The sequence below is a fragment of the Gracilinanus agilis genome, chromosome 1 (genome assembly GCF_016433145.1).
Source record: "Gracilinanus agilis isolate LMUSP501 chromosome 1, AgileGrace, whole genome shotgun sequence".
Classification (NCBI taxonomy): Eukaryota; Metazoa; Chordata; class Mammalia; order Didelphimorphia; family Didelphidae; genus Gracilinanus; species Gracilinanus agilis.
Genome location: NC_058130.1, coordinates 57,009,217 through 57,029,500, shown reverse-complemented (window position 1 = coordinate 57,029,500; position 20,284 = coordinate 57,009,217). Strand labels below are relative to the sequence as shown.

Below are 20,284 nucleotides of genomic sequence, written 5' to 3'. Positions count from 1 at the left end.
AGACGAGTTAAGTATCAAAGGATGCTATGGATTTGGATGGGGTGAGCAAAAAGGAGAGATGGTTTCAGCAGAGAAAACTACAGGAGCTCAAGTAGAAAAGCAGGAATAAATATGGTACCTGAGGTGGATAGTAAGTAAACCAACTGTGGGCAGCTGAGTGGTGTAGCAGACAACAGGGCACTCCACCTGGAGTCAGGAAGATCTGCATTCAAATCCAGCCATAGACACTTGTGTAACCCCAGGCAAGTCACTTAACTGTTTGCCTCGGATTTTCTCAAAGTAAAATGGGGATGACAATAGCACTTATCTCGTGGAGTTGTATGAATTAAATGAAATATTTGTAACATGACCACCATATCATAGGTGCTATACAAATATTATTATTATTATTATTAATCTGGTAAAAATAAAGGAGCAGGGAAATACCTGTGGCTTCATACTTTGAAAGTGTTTAAAGGAGAAGAAAAAGATGTTAGGACTTTTTTTTTTGGCCTATGAAGGAAGGTCTGCTAGTATAGTGGGTTCAAATATATGGAACTTATAAAATATGTTAAAAGGTTAAAAGAGAATTCATACTTTACTAAAGGATTTGCCATAGGGTTATTATAAACATAGTGCTGGGGCATTTAAACTGACTTAAACAATTTCAATTCAGACATATTTTTCAAGAACATATGTGCTATATGAATAAAGCCTATGTTATAAGTCCTAGAAGTAGATAACTACCCTTCCTCCTGCTTCAATTTCAAAAAGATGAACTAAAACACATTTAAACCATCAACATGATGGAATTAACCATTGACTTACCTCTTTGATGTAAGTATAGGCATGCCCAGCATAGTATCTGTAATAACATGGTAGTTTAGTAATTACATACAATTTTTTGTATTAAGAAATACAACCTAAAAAGGATAAGCTTCATAAGTTTCTAGTCTCAGTGTGAGATGAAACTGGAAATAACCAAGGGGTTTAGTTCTCTTCTCTTACTGGGTGATGAATGCTTTACTACCATTAGCTGCTTATGTTGGATTCCTACACGTCTTCTTCCCCAAAGATCACTGCAATTTGTTTCCCACCTTTCTAATAAACTTCTATTATTTTTATTCTAGTTATTTATGTCATTGTCTTCCATTGTAAGCTCCGTAAGGGCTAGCCTTTGAGGTCATTGTACTTTGTAACCTTAGATCTCTTCTTGTTCTTAATACACTATTCTACATACAATTAGCACTTTCTATTAGTTGAATTAAACTGAATTATAGGAGTAAATTAAGACATAAAGGCTAAGTGATTTGCTGAAGGTTAGAGATACCCGGAAGAAGCTGGACTAGAATATATTAAAAAAATTTTTAATAACAAATTTCCACATGAGTTTTCTGAAGTTATATAACAAATTGTCTCCCTCCTTTCTTCCCTCCCCACTCCCAGAGCTAACAAGCAATTCAATATGGGTTATACATGTATTATCACGCAAAATATGTTTCTATATTATTCATTTTTTAATTCATTTTTTAAATAAGTAAATTATCTTACAAAACCAAAACCCTAAAACATCTCAAATAAACAAGTGATAAATCATATACTTTCATCTGCATTCTTACTCCAACAATTCTTTCTCTGGAGGTGGACAGCATTTTTTTTCATAAGTTCCTCAGAATTGTTCTGGATCATTGTATTGCTATTAGTAGCAAAGTCTATCTACCCTGGACTAGAATATGGTACAGAGAGAAAAATGTATTGAATTCTGTCAGTAGACTTGGGGTTCGAATCTCAGCCTACTAAATGCTCTGACCTTAGGCAAATTACTTAACTTCTATAGGTCTCTTCATTTATAAAGTAAGATTGAACTAGATAATCCGAAGGTCTCTTTCAGTTCTAAATCTTATCCCTCTTTCTGTGTCTCCTGACTCTAATTCAATGTTTTTCCCCTGTATCATGCTCTATCAACACTAATATATCCTTAGTCCAATTTAAAATACTTATCCACATTAAAGTGCTAAAAGTAATCTGACATGAAATCAGAAAGAATAAATAAAGGCTTAGGAGTCAGGAGATCAAAATTTCTAGTCCCAGGTTTCTTACTAACTTGCTGTGTGAACTTGGATAAGAACTTTAATCTCTCTCAGCTCAATTTTCCCATTTACAGAATAAGAGTTGGAAATAGATCAGGGAGTGAGGACAAATAGCCTGCTCTTGTGCAACCTTCATGCTATGAAGAATTTTTCTGTTTTTAACTATGATAAAACTTTATTGAAAAATATAAAAACCATTCTTAGTCCAAAGGCCATACGAAAATAGGTGGCAGCTTGCAGCCTGTAGTTTGCCAGCCTTTGGAATAGAAGACCCTTAAAGCCTCTTCACATGCAAAGATTCAATGAAAGAGTTTTTCGTCATCCAAATGGAGAATAGTAACTGCTTCAGAGCCACAGATCCCTTGTACTGGGAAACTGCTGCACCTGTTGCTTACTTCCAAAAGGATCTGGTGTGGTTCATCAGACTGACAACTTTACTTTTTTCTTTCTAGGTATAAACAGATTCTAACTGTAATTTTCCCAAAGTTTAAAAATGAGAAAACTCCATAGGTCAAAGAAGTATTTACAAGTATTGTGAAGATTACTACTGTTTATAACCGATAACTTGTTATCATAGTTCTCCCAAAGGCAAGCATGTTTTCCTATGAAATAGACACTCTATATCACCTCAGCTCTGATGGAAGAGCCTTTGCCTAATCATGGTAGGGCCATTATCTTGTCTCCAAGTCATTTCCTGCCCATCTTCTTACTATCCTCCCCTGTAGGCACCCTCCATCTTCCTTTCCTCCAGCACCTTTTTATGCGCTGTCTTTCTCCATTAGAATGGAAGTTTCCTGAAGGTAAGGACTGTCTTGTTGGCTTATCTTTGTAACCCCAGGGCTTAGCACAGTGCCTGGCACACAATAAACATTTAACAAATGCGAGTGAATAACAACATATGATATAAAAGTTTGTGTTAATGAGTTTCTGCCATCCTCTTATCATTGCTTATATAAGCTTATACTTATAAGTTACTGTTAGAAAAGACAAGATCCAGCTCATTAACAACATTGCAAGTAGATGTTCAATCAATTAATTATTTTGTGCCAATTATGGGTATATGCACTATGATTAAAATTGCAAAAAAATGTTTTTGATGATGATGACAATTCTAGCAAATTCCTACGACTACAAGTACCTATTTTCTTTAGCAAAACTGTTCTATAGTCAACCTTTTTTGGGGCAGTAAAATTGCAACTTTTATTTTACAAACAATAGATTTAAGTAAATTGAATCTTAAGAATAAAAGTTAAAAGAATTCAAGAATGAGCAACTTACCTTTCCATTTGGCAACCAGTTCAGGATCTGAAATACTAAAGTCTGGTCTACTTCTTGATAGAATGCCTTTTCCAAAATAACCCTTCCAGGAAAAGAAATATTAATTCATACTAAATTGTCTATTGTTTAGTTAAACAATTAGTTGTTAGAACAACTGACAAACATGCTTTCACAAATAGGCAGTTTCTAACTTGAGCTGCTTCACACACTTACTATTTCTTAATACTTTATTACATGCTATATTTACCCACATTCCTTTCTTCTTTTTTTCTTAATCCTTATTTTCTCCTTTAGTAACAGCTCTAAGACAGAAGGGCAAGGGGCAGGCAAAAACAAGGTTAAGTGGCTTGCCCAGGGTCACAGTTAGGAATTGCCCACTTTTTCAATGGTTCTATTGAAATCCTTAGCAAATAATACTCAGAATTTCACCATTAGGCAATCTGCTTTAAGATATGAGTTATGAGAAATTCTTTATTTAAAAGCAAGGAACATTTGTACAGGTATAAACATTCTGTAATATGATGTAGCTTGGAAGCAGACTGCCAATGCTGTTTACATGTTGATCTTTCTTCTCTCAAAAGACCATCTACCTTAGGTATGCTTTGAATTTATATTAATCCCTATAGATGACAAGTCAATATCTAGATAAAAATCATACGTGAAATTTTAAATCTAAACTTTGAGATGATAAGCTACTGTTTCAGACCACAACTATAATAATAAGCTTTCAAAGGAGATAAACATCTACTTGTGATGTCCTTGTATCTTGAGTCATTGGTTATTTATTTCTCATGGGTAAGCAGTCTTTTCTTATACTCAGCTGATTTGAAGAGTTCTAATGAGAACAAGATCAGTTTCAACTCCCATAAAGACTAGTTGGCTTTTCTGAGAAAAGCTTTATTTTATATAACCTTATCATCTACTTTTAAAGACAGGTAGAAGATGAAAACCCACTGGTCACAATGGGAAGGGAGAGTGATTATGTATGATGTGGTCCAAGCCTACCACCTTTACTAGATAACAACCAAAAAGAATAGCATATACTCTATAAAGCAGGAATTCCCTACCAAGCAGCTCTTTAAACCTTTACAAGACAGATCTCCAATCTGGTTACTGCCACAAAATAGCTAGGTTATAATACTCCTTTTAAAGGAATTAAAACATTTTATACTTACCTTACCATACAACTGTTTAATAGCCTCTGCATTCCTTACAATTACATTATTGTTGATAATTTCAGCACGGTATACTTTGAAATCTCTTTGAAGCATAACCTCCTGACAGAAAGGGATGGGGAACGGTGATTCATAACTCTCATAAACTCTTCTTTTCCTTTTTGGGGCATGGAAGACTGCTTCTGCCATTTTTAAAGTTCCTTAAACAATGGATAACTAGAAGGAAAGAAGAGACAATCAATAATATTTACTAATCAGCATCAGTGCACAAAATACTGGGATGATTTAATATAATACTGAACACAATGATGGCATTTGGATCATTTTATCACTACTATTTGGCCTGCTATCTTCTGTTTTGGAGAAATGTATATATAGTTTGTACCTATGGATAAGTGTTGAGATTTGGAGAGAATATACAAAAATAATAACTCACATGTACTTAGTACCTACAAATAATAACTCTAGGATAGGGATAGTACAAATATGATCCCTCATCACTGTTTAGGAAATTGAGGCTAACAGAATTTAAGTGATCTGTCCACTCAGTCACATAGTTGATAAATGAGAGTTCAGACTCAAACTCATCCTCTGACTTCAAGCCTCTATAATGACTTTTCACCTACCTGCTGTCTTTCTATGACATTGGTCTAGAAAGGTTTACTTCATGGAGGATGGATCTTATGGTAGACTTTGAAAGAAATACGGGTTTTAGAGAGAGTAAGGTAAAAGCATTTCAGGAAGAGGGATTAGCATAGATGAGAAAATATCTGGTTTTTTTCAGGGGAGAGAGACAGATGATAGGAAGGTTTGTTCCAATTGGAATAGAGGAATTACATTGGAGAATATTAGGAGAAAAGGCTAAAAATACAAAAGGGTGAAACAATACTGTAGGGCACTGAATAAAAGGCTGAATTTAGACTCACCTGGATAAAGCACCACTGTAAATTCTGAATCAGAGCACAGTGATAAAAATAGAAATTTAAACAAATCAGAGGACAAAACTGTAGTGGAGACCATTTTCTAATATTCTAAATAGATGGTTAATGAAGGTACTAAATATAATTTTTAAAAAAATGTTATTTTTATTTTGAGCTTAATGCCAAATGAAGTGCATGGTTCCACATGCAAAGTAGAAAAGAAAAAGGATTATATATAAAACAACATATCTCTATTATATGGAGTTTGCTTTTCCAATTAAGCATATAATAAATTCATTATGTAAAAATTTAAAGTTCTCCTGCTGTTTCCTTCTGTACATTTCAAAAAATTCAATTAACTTCTTTTAGATGACATTATCTATACCCCAATTTTTCCATTGGAAAAAAAAAACAAAAAAAGGAAAAAACTACAAACTCTTGTGACAAATATGCAAAGTTATGGAAAACAAATCCCTGCACCAGCCTGGGGGTGGGAAGCCAAACTTAATGCATCTTGGGTCTATCACTTCCCTATCAGGAGGTAAGTAGTATGCTTTGTCAGTTCTCTGATAATATGATGAGTATTAGGCAGAACCACAGTGTTTCAATGTGCATTTCTCCAACTATTAGTGATTTGGAATGTTTTTCATATGGCTGTTAATATATTTATTCTTTGACAACTATCGATTCCTATGCTTTCATTTACATGGAGAAACAACTTTTGATAATTGTTTTATGACATTTTATGATTCAGATTCTCTCTCCCTCCCCTACCTGTAGGCAGTAGTTTGATATGGATTATCCTAATGCTTTCAGGCAATACATATTTCCTTACTGCTCATGCCTTGACAGAAAACACATAACACATTTGCAATAAAAAAACTCACCTATTCGTATCTTTTGACCATTCACTATTGAGGGAATCTGTTGTTCAGTTTATACATATTGGAGAGTGGACTTCTATCAGGGGAGCTGGTTGCAAAGTCCCCCCCCCCCGAAGTTAACAGGTCCCCCCCAATTTTAACCATTTTATGGGAATTTTAAATTTCCTTTTATTCCTCCTGCATCTTGTGCTTAATATTAACTTCACCTGAGCAAAATCCATCCCATGGAATGTAAAAATTTACTGATGAGACTTAAGTATTCTTTAGATAAAGTCAGAAGAATTTCAACTGTCCCCGACTCCTAGGCAACATGTTGTAAATCCTCCTCAACCAGTCTAATTGTGAATCCTCTAAATGTAGTTTACTCTGTAACCTAATTTAGTCTCTCTATTGTTTGACAAAGTTTGCTTCTTTAGGGGATGTATGAAATTATGATTCTATTCGTTACATTGAAGGAAGCATGGAATTGTGGATCTATTTTAAACTTTTATAGCCTAAGAGGAATGTTCAAAATTGCAATATGCAGCTGAATTATTTCTCTACCTTTGATTTAATTATTCCTAGAAGAAATCTTGTCAGAATCTTCATGATTGTTTAGGTTTTCCCTGAGGCCTGAACCTATGAAAGAGCGTAATAAAAAAACCTAGGTTACCTCCATAATTTCTGTATTATGGTAAATATATATTTGGCAGCAATTACCCATTACATGAACTCAGAGAAGAGATATTTCTCCCAAAGGAGCCACATTGGTTTTGTTTGCCCCAAAACTTAAATTTTATGTAATAAAAATTGTCATTTTATCTTCTGTGAGCCTCTCCATCTCTTGACCAAAACACCATTTTTCAGAATTTTGATTTTAGTCTCAGGGAGGCAAACCACACTCTGGCATTTTTAGGTTACAAATGGAAAAAATGGTGACTATTAAATTTTTAAATACTTGTTAGGGAGGAAGGAGGTACAGCTCTTTGAAAGGATAGTGCAGATTTTTTTATCTTTGTATTCTAGTCAATTCCTCCAGTGCTTTAAAAGCACATAACAGGCACTTAGTAAATGTTAAACTTTTAATGACTACAAGTATATATGGTGGGCAAAAAAGCCTTAAGACCACAGGTTTCCTAATCAGGCTACCACTCTACTTTACCTAGCAGCCATTAAGGGCTGTTAAATTCATGGTTTAATTATCCATTGCTTGAAGAGCCTGAATATTTAAAACAGTCTAGTTGTGCTCAGGAAGAGGTGGTGGAGCAACATTAATACTAACTTTGTATTTAGCTTTAGGGCACAGAGACATTGTGTTGTTTGATGATTATAATAACCTCATAAGGTAGACTCCTTCCCCAAAAGTCTGTCATGCTTCTGATCCTCATTCAATCTTGAGAACGCAGCACTAAAATATGACTTTTCTTTCTTTAGAGAGTAACTATGGTTCATTTACACTGGAGGTGTCAGACTTGAATAGAAGTGATTCCTGTGGGCCCCATACTTACTGACTTAGAAAACTACAAATTAACATCATCTATGTTTTATAGTATTTTTATTTACTGCTGTACATTTTTTCAATGACATTTTAATCTGGTTCTAGCAGCTCCAGGAGAGCTTTATACTCCTAGAATCTCCCAATCTATTTCAGGTAACACTATACCAATTAACACTAACCCAATTCAAATACTTTTTCCTCTGGGAAGCTTTTCTTAGTCTCCTTACCTAGAAGTAGTTTCCCTCATCTGATCTGAGTATTTTATATTCTCTTCATGAACTTACCATATTCTGGTTCGTATTGGAAGCATGTATGTAACATGTCTTATCCTTAGGAATAAGTATGGCAATAGAGGGCTGGACTCAAGAGTCCAGAAAGATTCCACACCTCATCTCAAACACTCACTGATGGACTGTGGGTAAATTACTTAATCTCTCTGAACCTCCAGTTCCTTATTTATCAAATGGGGTAATACTGAACCTATAACATTTACATCACAGGGTTATTATGAAACTCATAAGAGAGAATATGTGAAGAGCTTTGCAGATCTCGTAAGACATTACATAAGTATAAGCTATTGTTATAACTCCACTGTGAGCTCTACCTGTGCCAGCAAATTTGGATGATTCATCCTTGTATTTCCCCCCAATGACTAGCATAAAGTCGTGTTCAAGACAGGGTCGGCATATGTGTTTGTCCAGTGACAAAAGTAGTTTGCAAACATCAAATCCAAATCTCATGGTTTTACAGTTATGAGGCAAATATTTTGCAAACTTTAAAACTTGATGCCAATGCAAGTTATTATTCTGCTTTAGAAGTTTGCTGAGGGGCAGCTTGGCATAAGGAATGAAGAACTGCAGAATAAAGGGAGACAATTTCAAGCACTGCCTCTGACACACACTGCCTGGGGGACTTAGGCAAAACACTTAAATTCTCAGGGCCCCTAGAAACTTTACCTTGCAAAGCAGAGGCTGATCCACATTGATAAAGCTGGAAGGGTTACATGATTGGATCTTCCCTTCACTTTAGTGTTTGAATGGAGGATGATGGATCAAGTCTCAGTTAAAATCACACCTTCTGCAAGAAGCCTTTTCTGGAGGGGGGAGCTGGGTAGCTGAGTGGATTGAGAGCCAGGCCTAGAGACAGGAGGTCAGAGGTTTAAATCTGGCCTCAGACACTTCCCAGCTGTGTGACCCTGGGCAAGTCACTCGACCCCCATTGCCTAGCCCTTACCACTCTTTTGCCTTGGAACCAATACCTAGTATTGATTCCAAGATGGAAGATCAGGGTTAAAAAAAAAAAATAAGCCTTTCCTGGTCCCCCTTAAAGCTGTCACCTTTCCTCTGTGATGATTTCCAACATGGCTACTTGCCTACTACCTCTCCCGTTTGAATTTGAGATCCCTGAGGGCAAGGATCATTTTGGTTTTTCTTTGTATCATTACCAGTGCCAGGCACATATAGATGCTTAATAAATGAATTAGTAAATACGGCCGATTAATTAGGACCTTCAAGGATGCGGAGCTCCACCTCCAGGATCACCTCATTCCACCTTTGGACTTGCCCACCCATTCAGGAAAAACGGAAGCTCCTGGAGGGCAGGGCCGGCATTTCGTAGAGAACTGAGGTAACTGAACAGAAAGCTGGGCTCGAGGTCAGAGAGATTTGGGGATTCGGAAGATGCCTACTTCAATTCTGGGCCTCAGTTTCCCTATCTGCAAAACAGACAAAAAGGGCACCTCTGCCTCCCAGGGAGGTGGCGAGGTGGTGAGGCCCACGAGACAACGTATGAAAAGCGTCGTGGGTTCGCTGCAGCTATTATTACCACCCCTGTAGGGGCTTCCTCGATTTTTGCTTTGACTTCCGGGCTCGGCCACGGTAGCCCATTCACGCCCACTGGGCTCTTGAGGCTCCGCTTAGGGGCTACTGCTACTGCCTTACTACCACCCTTTCGGGGACGCCCACCGCTTGCTTCCTGGACCCCTAAACAACCTCCTTACCCCTTCGCTAAGTGACCGCCTGCCAGTCCAGGCGCTCCCGCGTCACCACGGCAACGAGACTACAGCAGCCCGCCAGCGCGTCCGGCTGTCCTACTGCGCAGGCCCAGAGCCGGTTACGTCTCACGGGACCGATCACGTGTCTGCGTCACCTGCGTGACCTAGGATGCCTCAGCCCCGCCCTCGAAGGCATCTTTCTCGTCGCACGCGCAGTGTTCCACCGTAAGCTCCGCCTCCTTGTCCTGTGGTCAGAGGCTGATAATAGTGCGCTTGCTCACGTGGGTAAATCCTCTTCTGCTCCGGTCTCTGAGTCAGGACTAAACGAAGAGAAAGCTGTAACATCTTCCCTTTTCTTCCTTTTTTAAAAAAAGTTTTATTGACTTTTTTCCCCTTGTTTCTAACATCTCAGTTATTTAAAGGATCTCGCCCCCTCTCCAGAGAGCCACACTAAAGGACAAATAGTATTCTTTAGAGGAAAAGAAAGTCAGTACAACTGATCAATACATTGGACATGTCTTAAAACCACAGCGGTGGACCTTCCATCTCCATAAAAGGGATGTTTCGGGGGGTTTCTTATCTCTCTTTGAGTCCGCTACGTCTTGTCAATGTCATCGGTCCCGTTCCCAATGCTCTTGGCTGCCTGATCAATTATCTTTAGCTAATCAACCAATAGTCCCGTTCCCAATGCTCTCGGTTGCCTGATCAATTATCTTTAGCTAATCAACCAATAAACAAATATTTATTAAGTGGCTAGCATGTCTCAGACACTTAGTACTGGGGACACAAAAAGTAAAAAAAATAATCCTGTAACCACAGACACTCCCTAGCTGTTACTCTTGGGCAAGTCACTACTCCAATTGTCTACCGCTTGCCTCTTTTCTACCTTAAAATCAAAGGATTAAAAAAAAAAAAAAAAGACAATCCTGGTCTTTAGGAGCTCAATGGGAGAGAAAACAAACACACGCAAACAACCTATATATAAGATAAGCAAGAAATAATTAAGAGAGGGAAGGTCTTAGAATTAAGAGGGGTTGGGAAAGACTTTCTCTAGAGGATGGGGTTTTGGTTAGGTCTTAAAAAGAAGTCAGTCGACAGAGATGAAGATGGAGAGTGTTCCTAACACGGAGAACAGCCAGAGAAATGGAGTGTCTTATTCTTGGAGCAACAAGGATGCCAAGATCACTAGATGCATGACTATGGGTTGGAGAATAAGGTGTCAGAAGACTGGAAAGTAGGAGGGGGCTAGATTACAATGGATGGGAAACGGGATTTTGTATTTGATCTTGGAGGTGATAGTGAGCCACATTTATTGAATAGGGTAAGGAATGGATACGGTCAGATTTGTGCTTTAGGAAAATCACTTTAGTTGCTGAATGAAGTATATTCTAGAGGAGGGATAAACTGGGGGCAGGCAGACTCACAAGCAAGCTATTACAACCTACATGTATTATATATTGGGACTTGTACTAAAGAAGTAACAGCATCAGAGGAAAACAGAACATAATGAAGAGATATTGAAAAGGTCAAATTGGAAGACCATGGCAATATATTGAATATGGGGAAGTGAGGAATTGATATGACTCTTTTGTTGGGAGTCTGAGGGGCTGGGAAGGGGCAGAGGGTAGTTAGATAATATAATGGATAGAGTGACCAGGCTTGGAGTCAGAGAGACCTGAGTTCAAATGTGAACTCAGACACTTACTATCTGGGTGACCCTGGGCAAGGCACTTAATTCCGGTTGCCTTAGTTTCTTCCTGTGTAAAACGAGTCTGAGGAAGAAATGGCAAACCACTCTAGTATCTTTGCCAAGAAAACTTCAAATGAGGAGTTGGACATGCTTGAACAAAAACAAGGAGTGGTCTGTACTCAGAATCCATTTGGAGGTGGATAACATTTTACATCATGAGTCCTTTCCAGCTGTAGTGGATCATGGCATTAATCAGAGTTATTAAGTCTTTCACAGTTGATCATCTTTACAATAGTACTGTTATTGTATACAGTGTTCTCTTGGTTTTGTTCACTTTATTTGCATCATTTCATAGAGGCCTTCCCAGATTTTTCTGAAACCATTCCCCTTATCATTTCTTTCAGCATGATAGTATTTCATCACTTTCATATAACAAAATTTGTTCAGCCATTTCCCAATTGATAGGCATCTGTGAAGATAGAATTAACTCTTCCTTTGTCTATTTTAAGTTAATCAAATCAAGAACTTGAAGTGCCCCTACTTAGCACTTAGCTAGCCATTAAGTAAAGGGGGGAGCCCCCCTAGGCAGTGCTAGGCAAAATGAAAGGCTGCAATTGGTTCCCCCAGATTGGGGGAGAGACAGGAAGCGATGTGGAAAAAGGGGTATAAAAGGCCAAGCCCAAGGCTGGATTCATTCACTCTGTGTTGATGAGCCAGGATGAAGGGAGACTCTTGGAGGCAGTCACTTTTTCCTGGACTTGTCCTGGGCTGGAGCATTCAGCGCTGGAGTGGCTTGCTTGGTGAGTGACTCAGGCTGAAGGAAGAGGCTTCCACATGGAGATGAGGGAACCCTTGTTGGGGGCTGAGCCAGACTTCACTGGATAAGTACTTAGGCTGGTAGGCCAGACAATTCTCTACCTCCTTCCTATACTTCCCACTTTAATACTTCTACCTTGTTGTAAATAAAAGCTGCTAACAGATTTTCTCACTTAAGGGTTACTATTTTGTAAATGGTGACCACAACATTACTTTTATAACTCTCATATTTAGTTAAGCCCAATTTTAAATCCTACACATCCCCTCAATTTTCAATTCTTTGTCACTACAAAAAGAGCTACTATAAATATCTTTATGCATTTGGATCCTTTTCCTTTTCTTTGATTTCCTTGGGGTATAGACTTAATAGCAATATTGCTGGGTCAAAGAGTTTGCACAGTTTGATAGTCCTTTGTGTATAGTTCCAAATTGCTCTACAGAATGGCTGGATTAGTTCACAGCTCGATCAACAGTGCATTAGTGTTGGAGGAAGCTAGGTGACTCAGTGGATAGAGAACCAGACCCAGAGACCTGAGCTCCTGGGTTCTAATCTGGCTTCAAACACTTCCTAGCTCTGGGACCCTGGACAAGTCACTTGACCCCCATTTCCTAGCCCTTACCTCTCTCCTGCCTTAGAGCCAATACACAGTATTGATCCTAAGATAGAAGATAAGGGTTAAAAAAAAGAAGCCCAAATCCCTCAAAATAATAGTACATTTATGTCCCTCTATTTCTACATTCCCATCAACATTTATCATTTTCCTTTACTGTCATCTTAGCCAATCTGAAAGTGTGAAGTAGTGTCCCAGCCTTGTTTTAATTTGCAATTCTTTTAGCGACCATTTATCCATTGAGGAATGACTGCTATTTTTGCACTGAATACTTTTTTTTTTTAAACCCTTGTACTTCGGTGTATTGTCTCATAGGTGAAAGATTGGTAAGGGTGGGCAATGGGGGTCAAGTGACTTGCCCAGGGTCACACAGCTGGGAAGTGGCTGAGGCCAGGTTTGAACCTAGAACCTCCTGTCTCTAGGCCTGACTCACTCCACTGAGCTACCCAGCTGCCCCCATGCACTGAATACTTTTTGAAGAATCCACTTGACTGTGAATAGCACCACCTGGTGTCCAAATCACATACTATACTCTCTTGCTAATCGACAACTTGATTTTTTTGTGTAGATTTCATTTTTACTAACCTTTAAAATACCTTTTGCTTTTCTATCCTCTTCATTTCTCAACATATACATTCATTCCTTAAAACAAACAATAAAAAAGGAAGAGGAGGGGAAGCATTTAGTTCATCAATATTGATATTAATCATTCCTGGTTGGATAGGCTGAATTCTATTACCATAGTACTCCCCCAAAAGGGAAGGGAGATTGGCTCTCATCTCTCTTTTTCAGGGTCAGGCATGATCATGATAACTATGTGGTGTTTGACAACCTGGTCTCTAAAAGTAGCAGAAGTTAGGAGAATGAGCCAGATAAATATTCCTATTTTGTCTACGGCCACTGACTCATACTACCTGTCCCTTGTTGGGGCACTTTCTTTGGATCTCCCCTTGCCAATTAGTCACATTTTCCTTCACATCAGCATTATGTTTATATTTTAAAAATTCATATATATATATATATATATATATATATATATATATATATTCTTTACTCCCCATTAGATTGTAAGCTCTTTGAAAGCAGGTTTTCTGACTTCTGACTTACCTTTGTATTCTTTGTATTTAACACATAGTAGGCAATTGCTAAATGTTAGTCAAACTCTCATCCGCCTTGTGCGAACTAGAGTACCCCAGGACTTCAAGGAAAGGAAGTGGTGGGATAGGGGCTGCTCTTATAGGAGATGAGATTTGGAACCCAAAAGGAGGGAGAGAGGAGTTTTCTAACTGGAGTTTGGGAGGGGGTGTGGTATAGTGAGTAGGGTTCTAAGGTTGCAGTCAGTAAGACACGAGTTCAAATGCCACCTGTGATTCTGTGTGACTGTGGGCAAGTCACTTTAACTTGTCCCTAAGCCTGTGTCCATATTCAGTAGAAAGAATAATAATAGTGTTGTTCATTTATGTCTGATGCTTTGTGACTCCATTTGGAGTTTTCTTCGCCAAGATGCTGGAGTGCGTTGCCATTTTCTTCTCCAGCTCATTTTACAGATGAGGAAACTGAGGCAAACAGGTTATGTGACTTGCCTAGGGTCACACAGCTAGTAATTATCTGAGGTTAGCTTTGAACTCAGGTCTTCCTGATTCCAGGTCCACTGTTCTATCCACAGTGCTCTCTAACTGTCCTATAATAGGCATGTGCTAGGCACTGTTCAAAGTGCTTTATGATTATTATCTCATTAGACCTATATAACAATCCTGGGAGGGAGGTGCTCTTATTTACCCCATTTTACAGATGAGGAAACTGAGGCAAATAGGGTTAAGTGACTTGCTCAGGGTCATATAGTTGGTTAAGTGTCTGAAGTCACATTTAAACTCAAAGTTCAGTACTCTATCCACTGTGACACCTAAGTACTTGGTCTTAGGTGAGATACAGGTTTGAATTTTCCCTCTAACCCTTATTGGCTCATTTTCACTGTCTAATAATATATTATTTACCTCATTATGTGAGGACTGGCCCCTTAGCATTAGAAATATTGTGTTCAAGTTCTACTGATGATAAGTACTAGCTCTGGGCTGGCTGCCCTAGGCAACACTCTAGGACTGAAAATTGCAAGTGTTTTGCTCATCTTGATTACTGGAAGGAGTTTCTGCACTGGGAGTTCTCTACTCCAGTGAGATCACTGGTAGGGACCCCCCGCCCCATCCTCATAAGATTATTGTGAGAGTCAAATGATGTAAAATATAAAAACACTTTTTATTTTTGTCATTTCTTTATTTCTTTATTTTAACCCTTACCTTCTGTCTTGGAGTCAATACTGTGTATTGGTTTCAAGGCAGAAGAGTGGTAAGGGTAGGCAATGGGGGTTAAGTGACTTGCCCAGGGTCACACATCTGGGAAGTGTCTGAGGCCAGATTTGAAACTAGGACCTCCCGTCTCTAGGCCTGACTCTCAATCCACTGAGCTACCCCCGCTGCCCCCTAAAAACACTTTTTAAACTTGAAGGTGCCAGTTATTCTTGTTTAAGTAGTTTTAAGGCTTAAATGAGATTATATTAAAGAACTTTACAAATGTGCTAAATAAGAGTTAATGATAATTGTTGATTGTTGTTGTTCATCCTTTGTTTTTAAAGAGGACCAATGACGTCATGGAGTGATGTCTTGACTTGTGTGTGAATTGGATTTAATAAAAAGAAACTAGAAAGCTCTAAGGCCCATACTTTAAAGTCCATCCCAATCTCATATAACTTGGTTTTGTCCCTCTTTGCTGCAGTTCCCCAATAACATTGTATATTATAATTTATCTGTGTTGGTGTCTCATTTGCCTACTAAACTCTTTTTTTTTTAAACCCTCACCTTCCATCTTGGAATCAATACTGTGTATTGGCTCCAAGGCAGAAGAGTGGTAAGGGCTAGGCAATGGGGGTCAAGTGACTTGCCCAGGGTCACACAGCTGGGAAGTGTCTGAAGTCAGATTTGAACCTAGGATCTCCCATCTCTAGGCCTGGTTCTCAATCCACTGAGCCACCCAGCTGCCCCCTAAACTGTTCTTAATATGAAATTTAAAAGCCATAAAGGGTGAAGGCTGAATCTTATCTAAACTTTGCACCTATCCTTTAACCATAGCATGATGCTATGTGTACCCTATATGTTTTTAAATTGAATTGATGGAATCCCTAATAGTGACATTTTAGACACTCTTAGAGCCAGTGGGGAACATCCTCAGTGCCCTTCAAATGATAAAATCTAGTGCCCATCTATCTTTTCTACTTTGTGTGTGTGTGTTCATATATTTAATTAAAATAATGGAAGAGATATCAGCTAAGGCACATCATTCCTCTAGAATATTTTTACTAATGCCAAAGGTTTTGCTTTAATTTCTTCTACAGATTTCAGGATGTCCATTTGGCCAATGGAAGAAGGTGCTTTGGTAGCTGAATGAGTGTTGTATATCATTTTTACTCATAGCAGTTGTTTGTTCTTTAAAAATAACGTAACTTGAAATTCTTGAATGAAAGTAACACGAAGTGTATTTTGCCTACTCTTAAGGTCCATTTTAGGTTATCTCCCTCAAAATGCAAATTATATACATTTCACAAAAGACAGTTTACAACATTGATCATCTTCAGGAGTTAGTTTTTAGCTGTATATTCATATTTGTCTTTATTAGATGAATGGCCACAGATACTTTACTCTCGAATCCCTCTGAGGCAATACCTGTCAGATTCACCATTAGAAATTCACTGACCACTCAGGAGCTATTTGGGGCTTCCTTTTCTTGGTATCACTTTTGACCATCACTACTATGGACCTGATTCTGACCAGTTTGATGTTTGGGGTTTGAAATTAGAATGAAATGAGACATTCATAGACCATCTAAGAATTAACAAAGGGAGATTTAATTAGCTGTTGCAGGAAAAGGATATTCAGTCAAGATACAGCCTTGATTCATTTGGGTACAGCCAGGTGGCTGGGTGTGAGTCAGAAACACCAAAGTTCAAATATGATCTTGGACAATGAGATCTTGAGCAAGACACTTAATTACCACCTGCCTCAGTTTCCTCAATTATAAAATGGGGATTATAGTAGCACCTACCTCCTATGGTTGTCTGCGAGGATCAAACGAGATGATTTTTGTAAAGTATTTGGTACAGTCTCTAGCACCCAATGGTTGTTAAATAAATGTTGTTTCTTTTTTCCTTCTCTCTGCCTCTGTGTCTTGTCTATCTGCCTGAAGGATGAGAACTTGATTTCTCTTGTGCTGGATTTTGTATTTGGGCCACCAGGAAGATATAGCAATGGTTCAAGCCTTTGTACCTTGGGCCAATTAAGTATTGAAGACAGTTTCAAATAATTTAAAGGAAAAAGCAATCTAGCCTTCACATAAGGTACTGTCCTTATACCCTCCTTTATGAGAAATCAGACTTTTGTTCTATATTAATTTGTATCAGCCTATATAATAGCCCCAAGAACCCTATATAGGTCAGTAGACCTAAAGTAACAACTGTCTTGGGTACATACTAGCTCTCTGATCTTAGGAAAATTCGTTAACCTCTGATTTCTGGGTTCCTCATCCTCTGGGAATGTCAGTTAGTAGCTTGCAATATCCATACCACAAGATTATTATAAGGGAAGTTCTTTATAAACCTTAAAGCCCTTTAAAAATTTGTATTGGTCTAATCCGCCACACTTTTTCTCATCAGATCATGGCCATAACTTTCTATATTTAACATTTGGGAGTAGATCTCAACTCCTAGTTTATTCTCTAAAAGTTTATAGGGCTTAATAGGCAGCTAAGTGGTGCAGGGGATAGAATGCAGGCCTGGAGTTAGGAATACTCATCTTCCTGAATTTATGTCTGGCCTTAGACATTTTAGTAGGGTCATGAAATTTGGCATGACTGAACAACAAAAGGGCTTATTGGTCTTTCCCAGCACACGGAATGTTATAAACAAAAAGGGCCTAAGGAGATATAGATATGCAGTGATGTCAATGTATCTATCTGTATTCGCCCTAGCTGCAGATGATTGAGGAACACCAACCCTGATCACCCTAGATAGTTGTTATAATTTCCTCTTTTCTCTAACAGTTGCCCAGGGAGGACCCCTGAAAGTTTAGATGGATGGATAACCTTTCCAGGTCCAATTTGGGGTTGGATAGATTAATATAGGGCTTTGATTTGCCTTGGATCACATTTGATACCTAACTGCATTGACTCCCTCCCCAAGGGTTGTGATAAAAGACCCCTCAGAAAGGTACTTGTTAAACTCTCTTTATCTAAATCAGGGAAAGGATAAACAGGACAAGGATTGGGGATTGGCGACCCTATCAACCTAATATCTATAACTAGTTGACAATCAGGACTGGAGGCTATTGATCTAGTAGAAGCTGGAGCTTTATTTTCTTACTACCTCTGGCCCAGCCTGGCCACAGCCAAGCCAGAGAATAGGGAATGGTATCAATGCAGCTATGTTGGTGATCTTATTCTCTCAGCTTTCTCACTACCAGTGTTTGGTGATACACTAGCTCTCACAGTCTTTAGGAAATATTCAGATTCTTCCTACCCTCTTCTTCATAGACCTCCCTGCCTCCCTTCACCACCCACTCAGAGATTTCCCAGTCCAGAGACCTAGAGAGACCTAGAGACCTAGAAAGACCTAGAAAGACCCCTCCAAGTGGCTGTCAGGGGTATTTATACTGTCAGGCCAACCAATGTTTGCCCCTGGCTCACGGCACCTGAGAACATTCCGTGTCTTCCAACTGCCTTCCCTGTCATTCAAGGTGGCATCCATCATTTTCCAGGTTATGAATATAACAGGAAGCAAATCCCCTCTAAATGGATGTCTTCTGGTGTATCAGCAACAATACCAGAGGAATGAAAAAATCAAACCATTTAGAAAACAGACATATCTGAGGCCAAGTGAATTGGTATGAGATTTGGGGGTTCTTGGAAGCATATGTACTGAAACACATTTGTTTTAATTTCAGATTAAAGGCCTGGCGATTTGGGGGGATGAGGCATGGGCTATTCTGTAGCTCTTAGCCTTTGCTAATCCTTACTGGTATAAATGCTAATATCTGGTAGTAGGGCTGGGAGTAGGTACTTCAAGTCCATAGCTTGCCTGAAGATGGGGTTTCAGTCTTCCTTCATATACAGAAAGGAGTCCTGTTTCATTCTGGGAGCTATGAATTTCCTATCAGTCTTGCCTGCTTCCAAGATCTACATCATATGGAACTTATGAGATTGGAGACTAAACATAAAAGTCATATGGCATGGATCTGGGAAAAAATGGTTTTATCTGACCAAGTGCAAAATAGGAAAAGGGGAACTTTTTTTTTTAACCCCTTAACCTTCCATTTAAGAATCAGTACTGTGTTTTGGTTCCAAGGCCAAAGAGTGGTAAGGGCCAGGAAATGGGGTTGAGTGACTTGCCTAGAATCACACAGCTAGAAAGTATCTGAGTCCAGATTTGAACCCAGGTCCTCCCATCTCTAGGCCTGGCTGTTAATCTATTGAGTCAACTAGCTACCCCTGAAAGGGACTTTTGTCAAGCAGTGGAGCAAATAGAGACTAGATCAATCTTTTGAATTCAAGGCCAGTGATAAAAAAGCTTATCTTGGGGAATTTTTGAACAAAAAAAAAATAGTCTATAGAAATAATCATATATATGCATATAATACACACATGCATCTGTATATATTTATATATATATATATTTATACAAATGTTTACTACAATGTTTTTTTGAATTAAATACAAATAATAAAGCATATATACAAAAGGGCATATAGGAAATTAATTAGTACTTTGCTTAGCAGGGAATTGATCTACTTTTATTAGTAACTTCTAGTAAAAAAATGTCTCTAAGTAAGAGGAATCAATAGTTTGCTTTTCTTGGGCTTAGGATTTAGACTGGTTTATCGAAAAGCAGAGGAAAATCTCTATCAAGACAAATCAGAAAAGCAGGAATTTTTAGTATTTTTCTTTTTTGGATTTGGGAAGGCAGGGACCTTGGCCAAAAGTATTCTGTTAAGTGTTTAACAACCAGCTCTCGGTGGGGGGAGGGGAGGGAGTACACATGACACACTTTTAAGTTTAATAGGTTCATTATTAGCATTTTTTCTATGCTTTCTTAAGTCTAGGCAATCAAGAAGACAGTAAATCAAGCCATGATTTGTAGTGTTTTCTAATTTCCAAGATGCAAATATTCACACTGAAAATTTAATAATTAGCCCATGGCTCACTCTTGCATTTCTCAGCAAAAGAAAAATGTGTCTCTTAACTAAAAAGAAAATTTCATATGGTTATATCCATGCAATACATAAAATCTCTTGGGTAGCACTATCATTGAGTTATACAAATTTGAATAATTCT

At 38.4% G+C, this 20,284-nt stretch overlaps 1 protein-coding gene across 1 annotated transcript in view; it reads right to left on the bottom strand.

Moving 5' to 3' along the window:
* The window catches only part of TSEN2 (tRNA splicing endonuclease subunit 2), a 40,510-nt gene extending 30,622 nt beyond the window's left edge, over positions 1 to 9,888 (bottom strand). The window contains exons 1-4 of the mRNA XM_044656852.1: positions 9,803 to 9,888; positions 4,523 to 4,738; positions 3,348 to 3,429; positions 808 to 844 (exon numbers count right to left, since the gene is read on the bottom strand). Coding sequence (XP_044512787.1) covers positions 808 to 844; positions 3,348 to 3,429; positions 4,523 to 4,711 — 308 coding nt within the window. The 5' untranslated portion in view covers positions 4,712 to 4,738; positions 9,803 to 9,888. The remainder of the gene's footprint in view (positions 1 to 807; positions 845 to 3,347; positions 3,430 to 4,522; positions 4,739 to 9,802) is intronic.
* Positions 9,889 to 20,284: the final 10,396 nt, after the last annotated feature.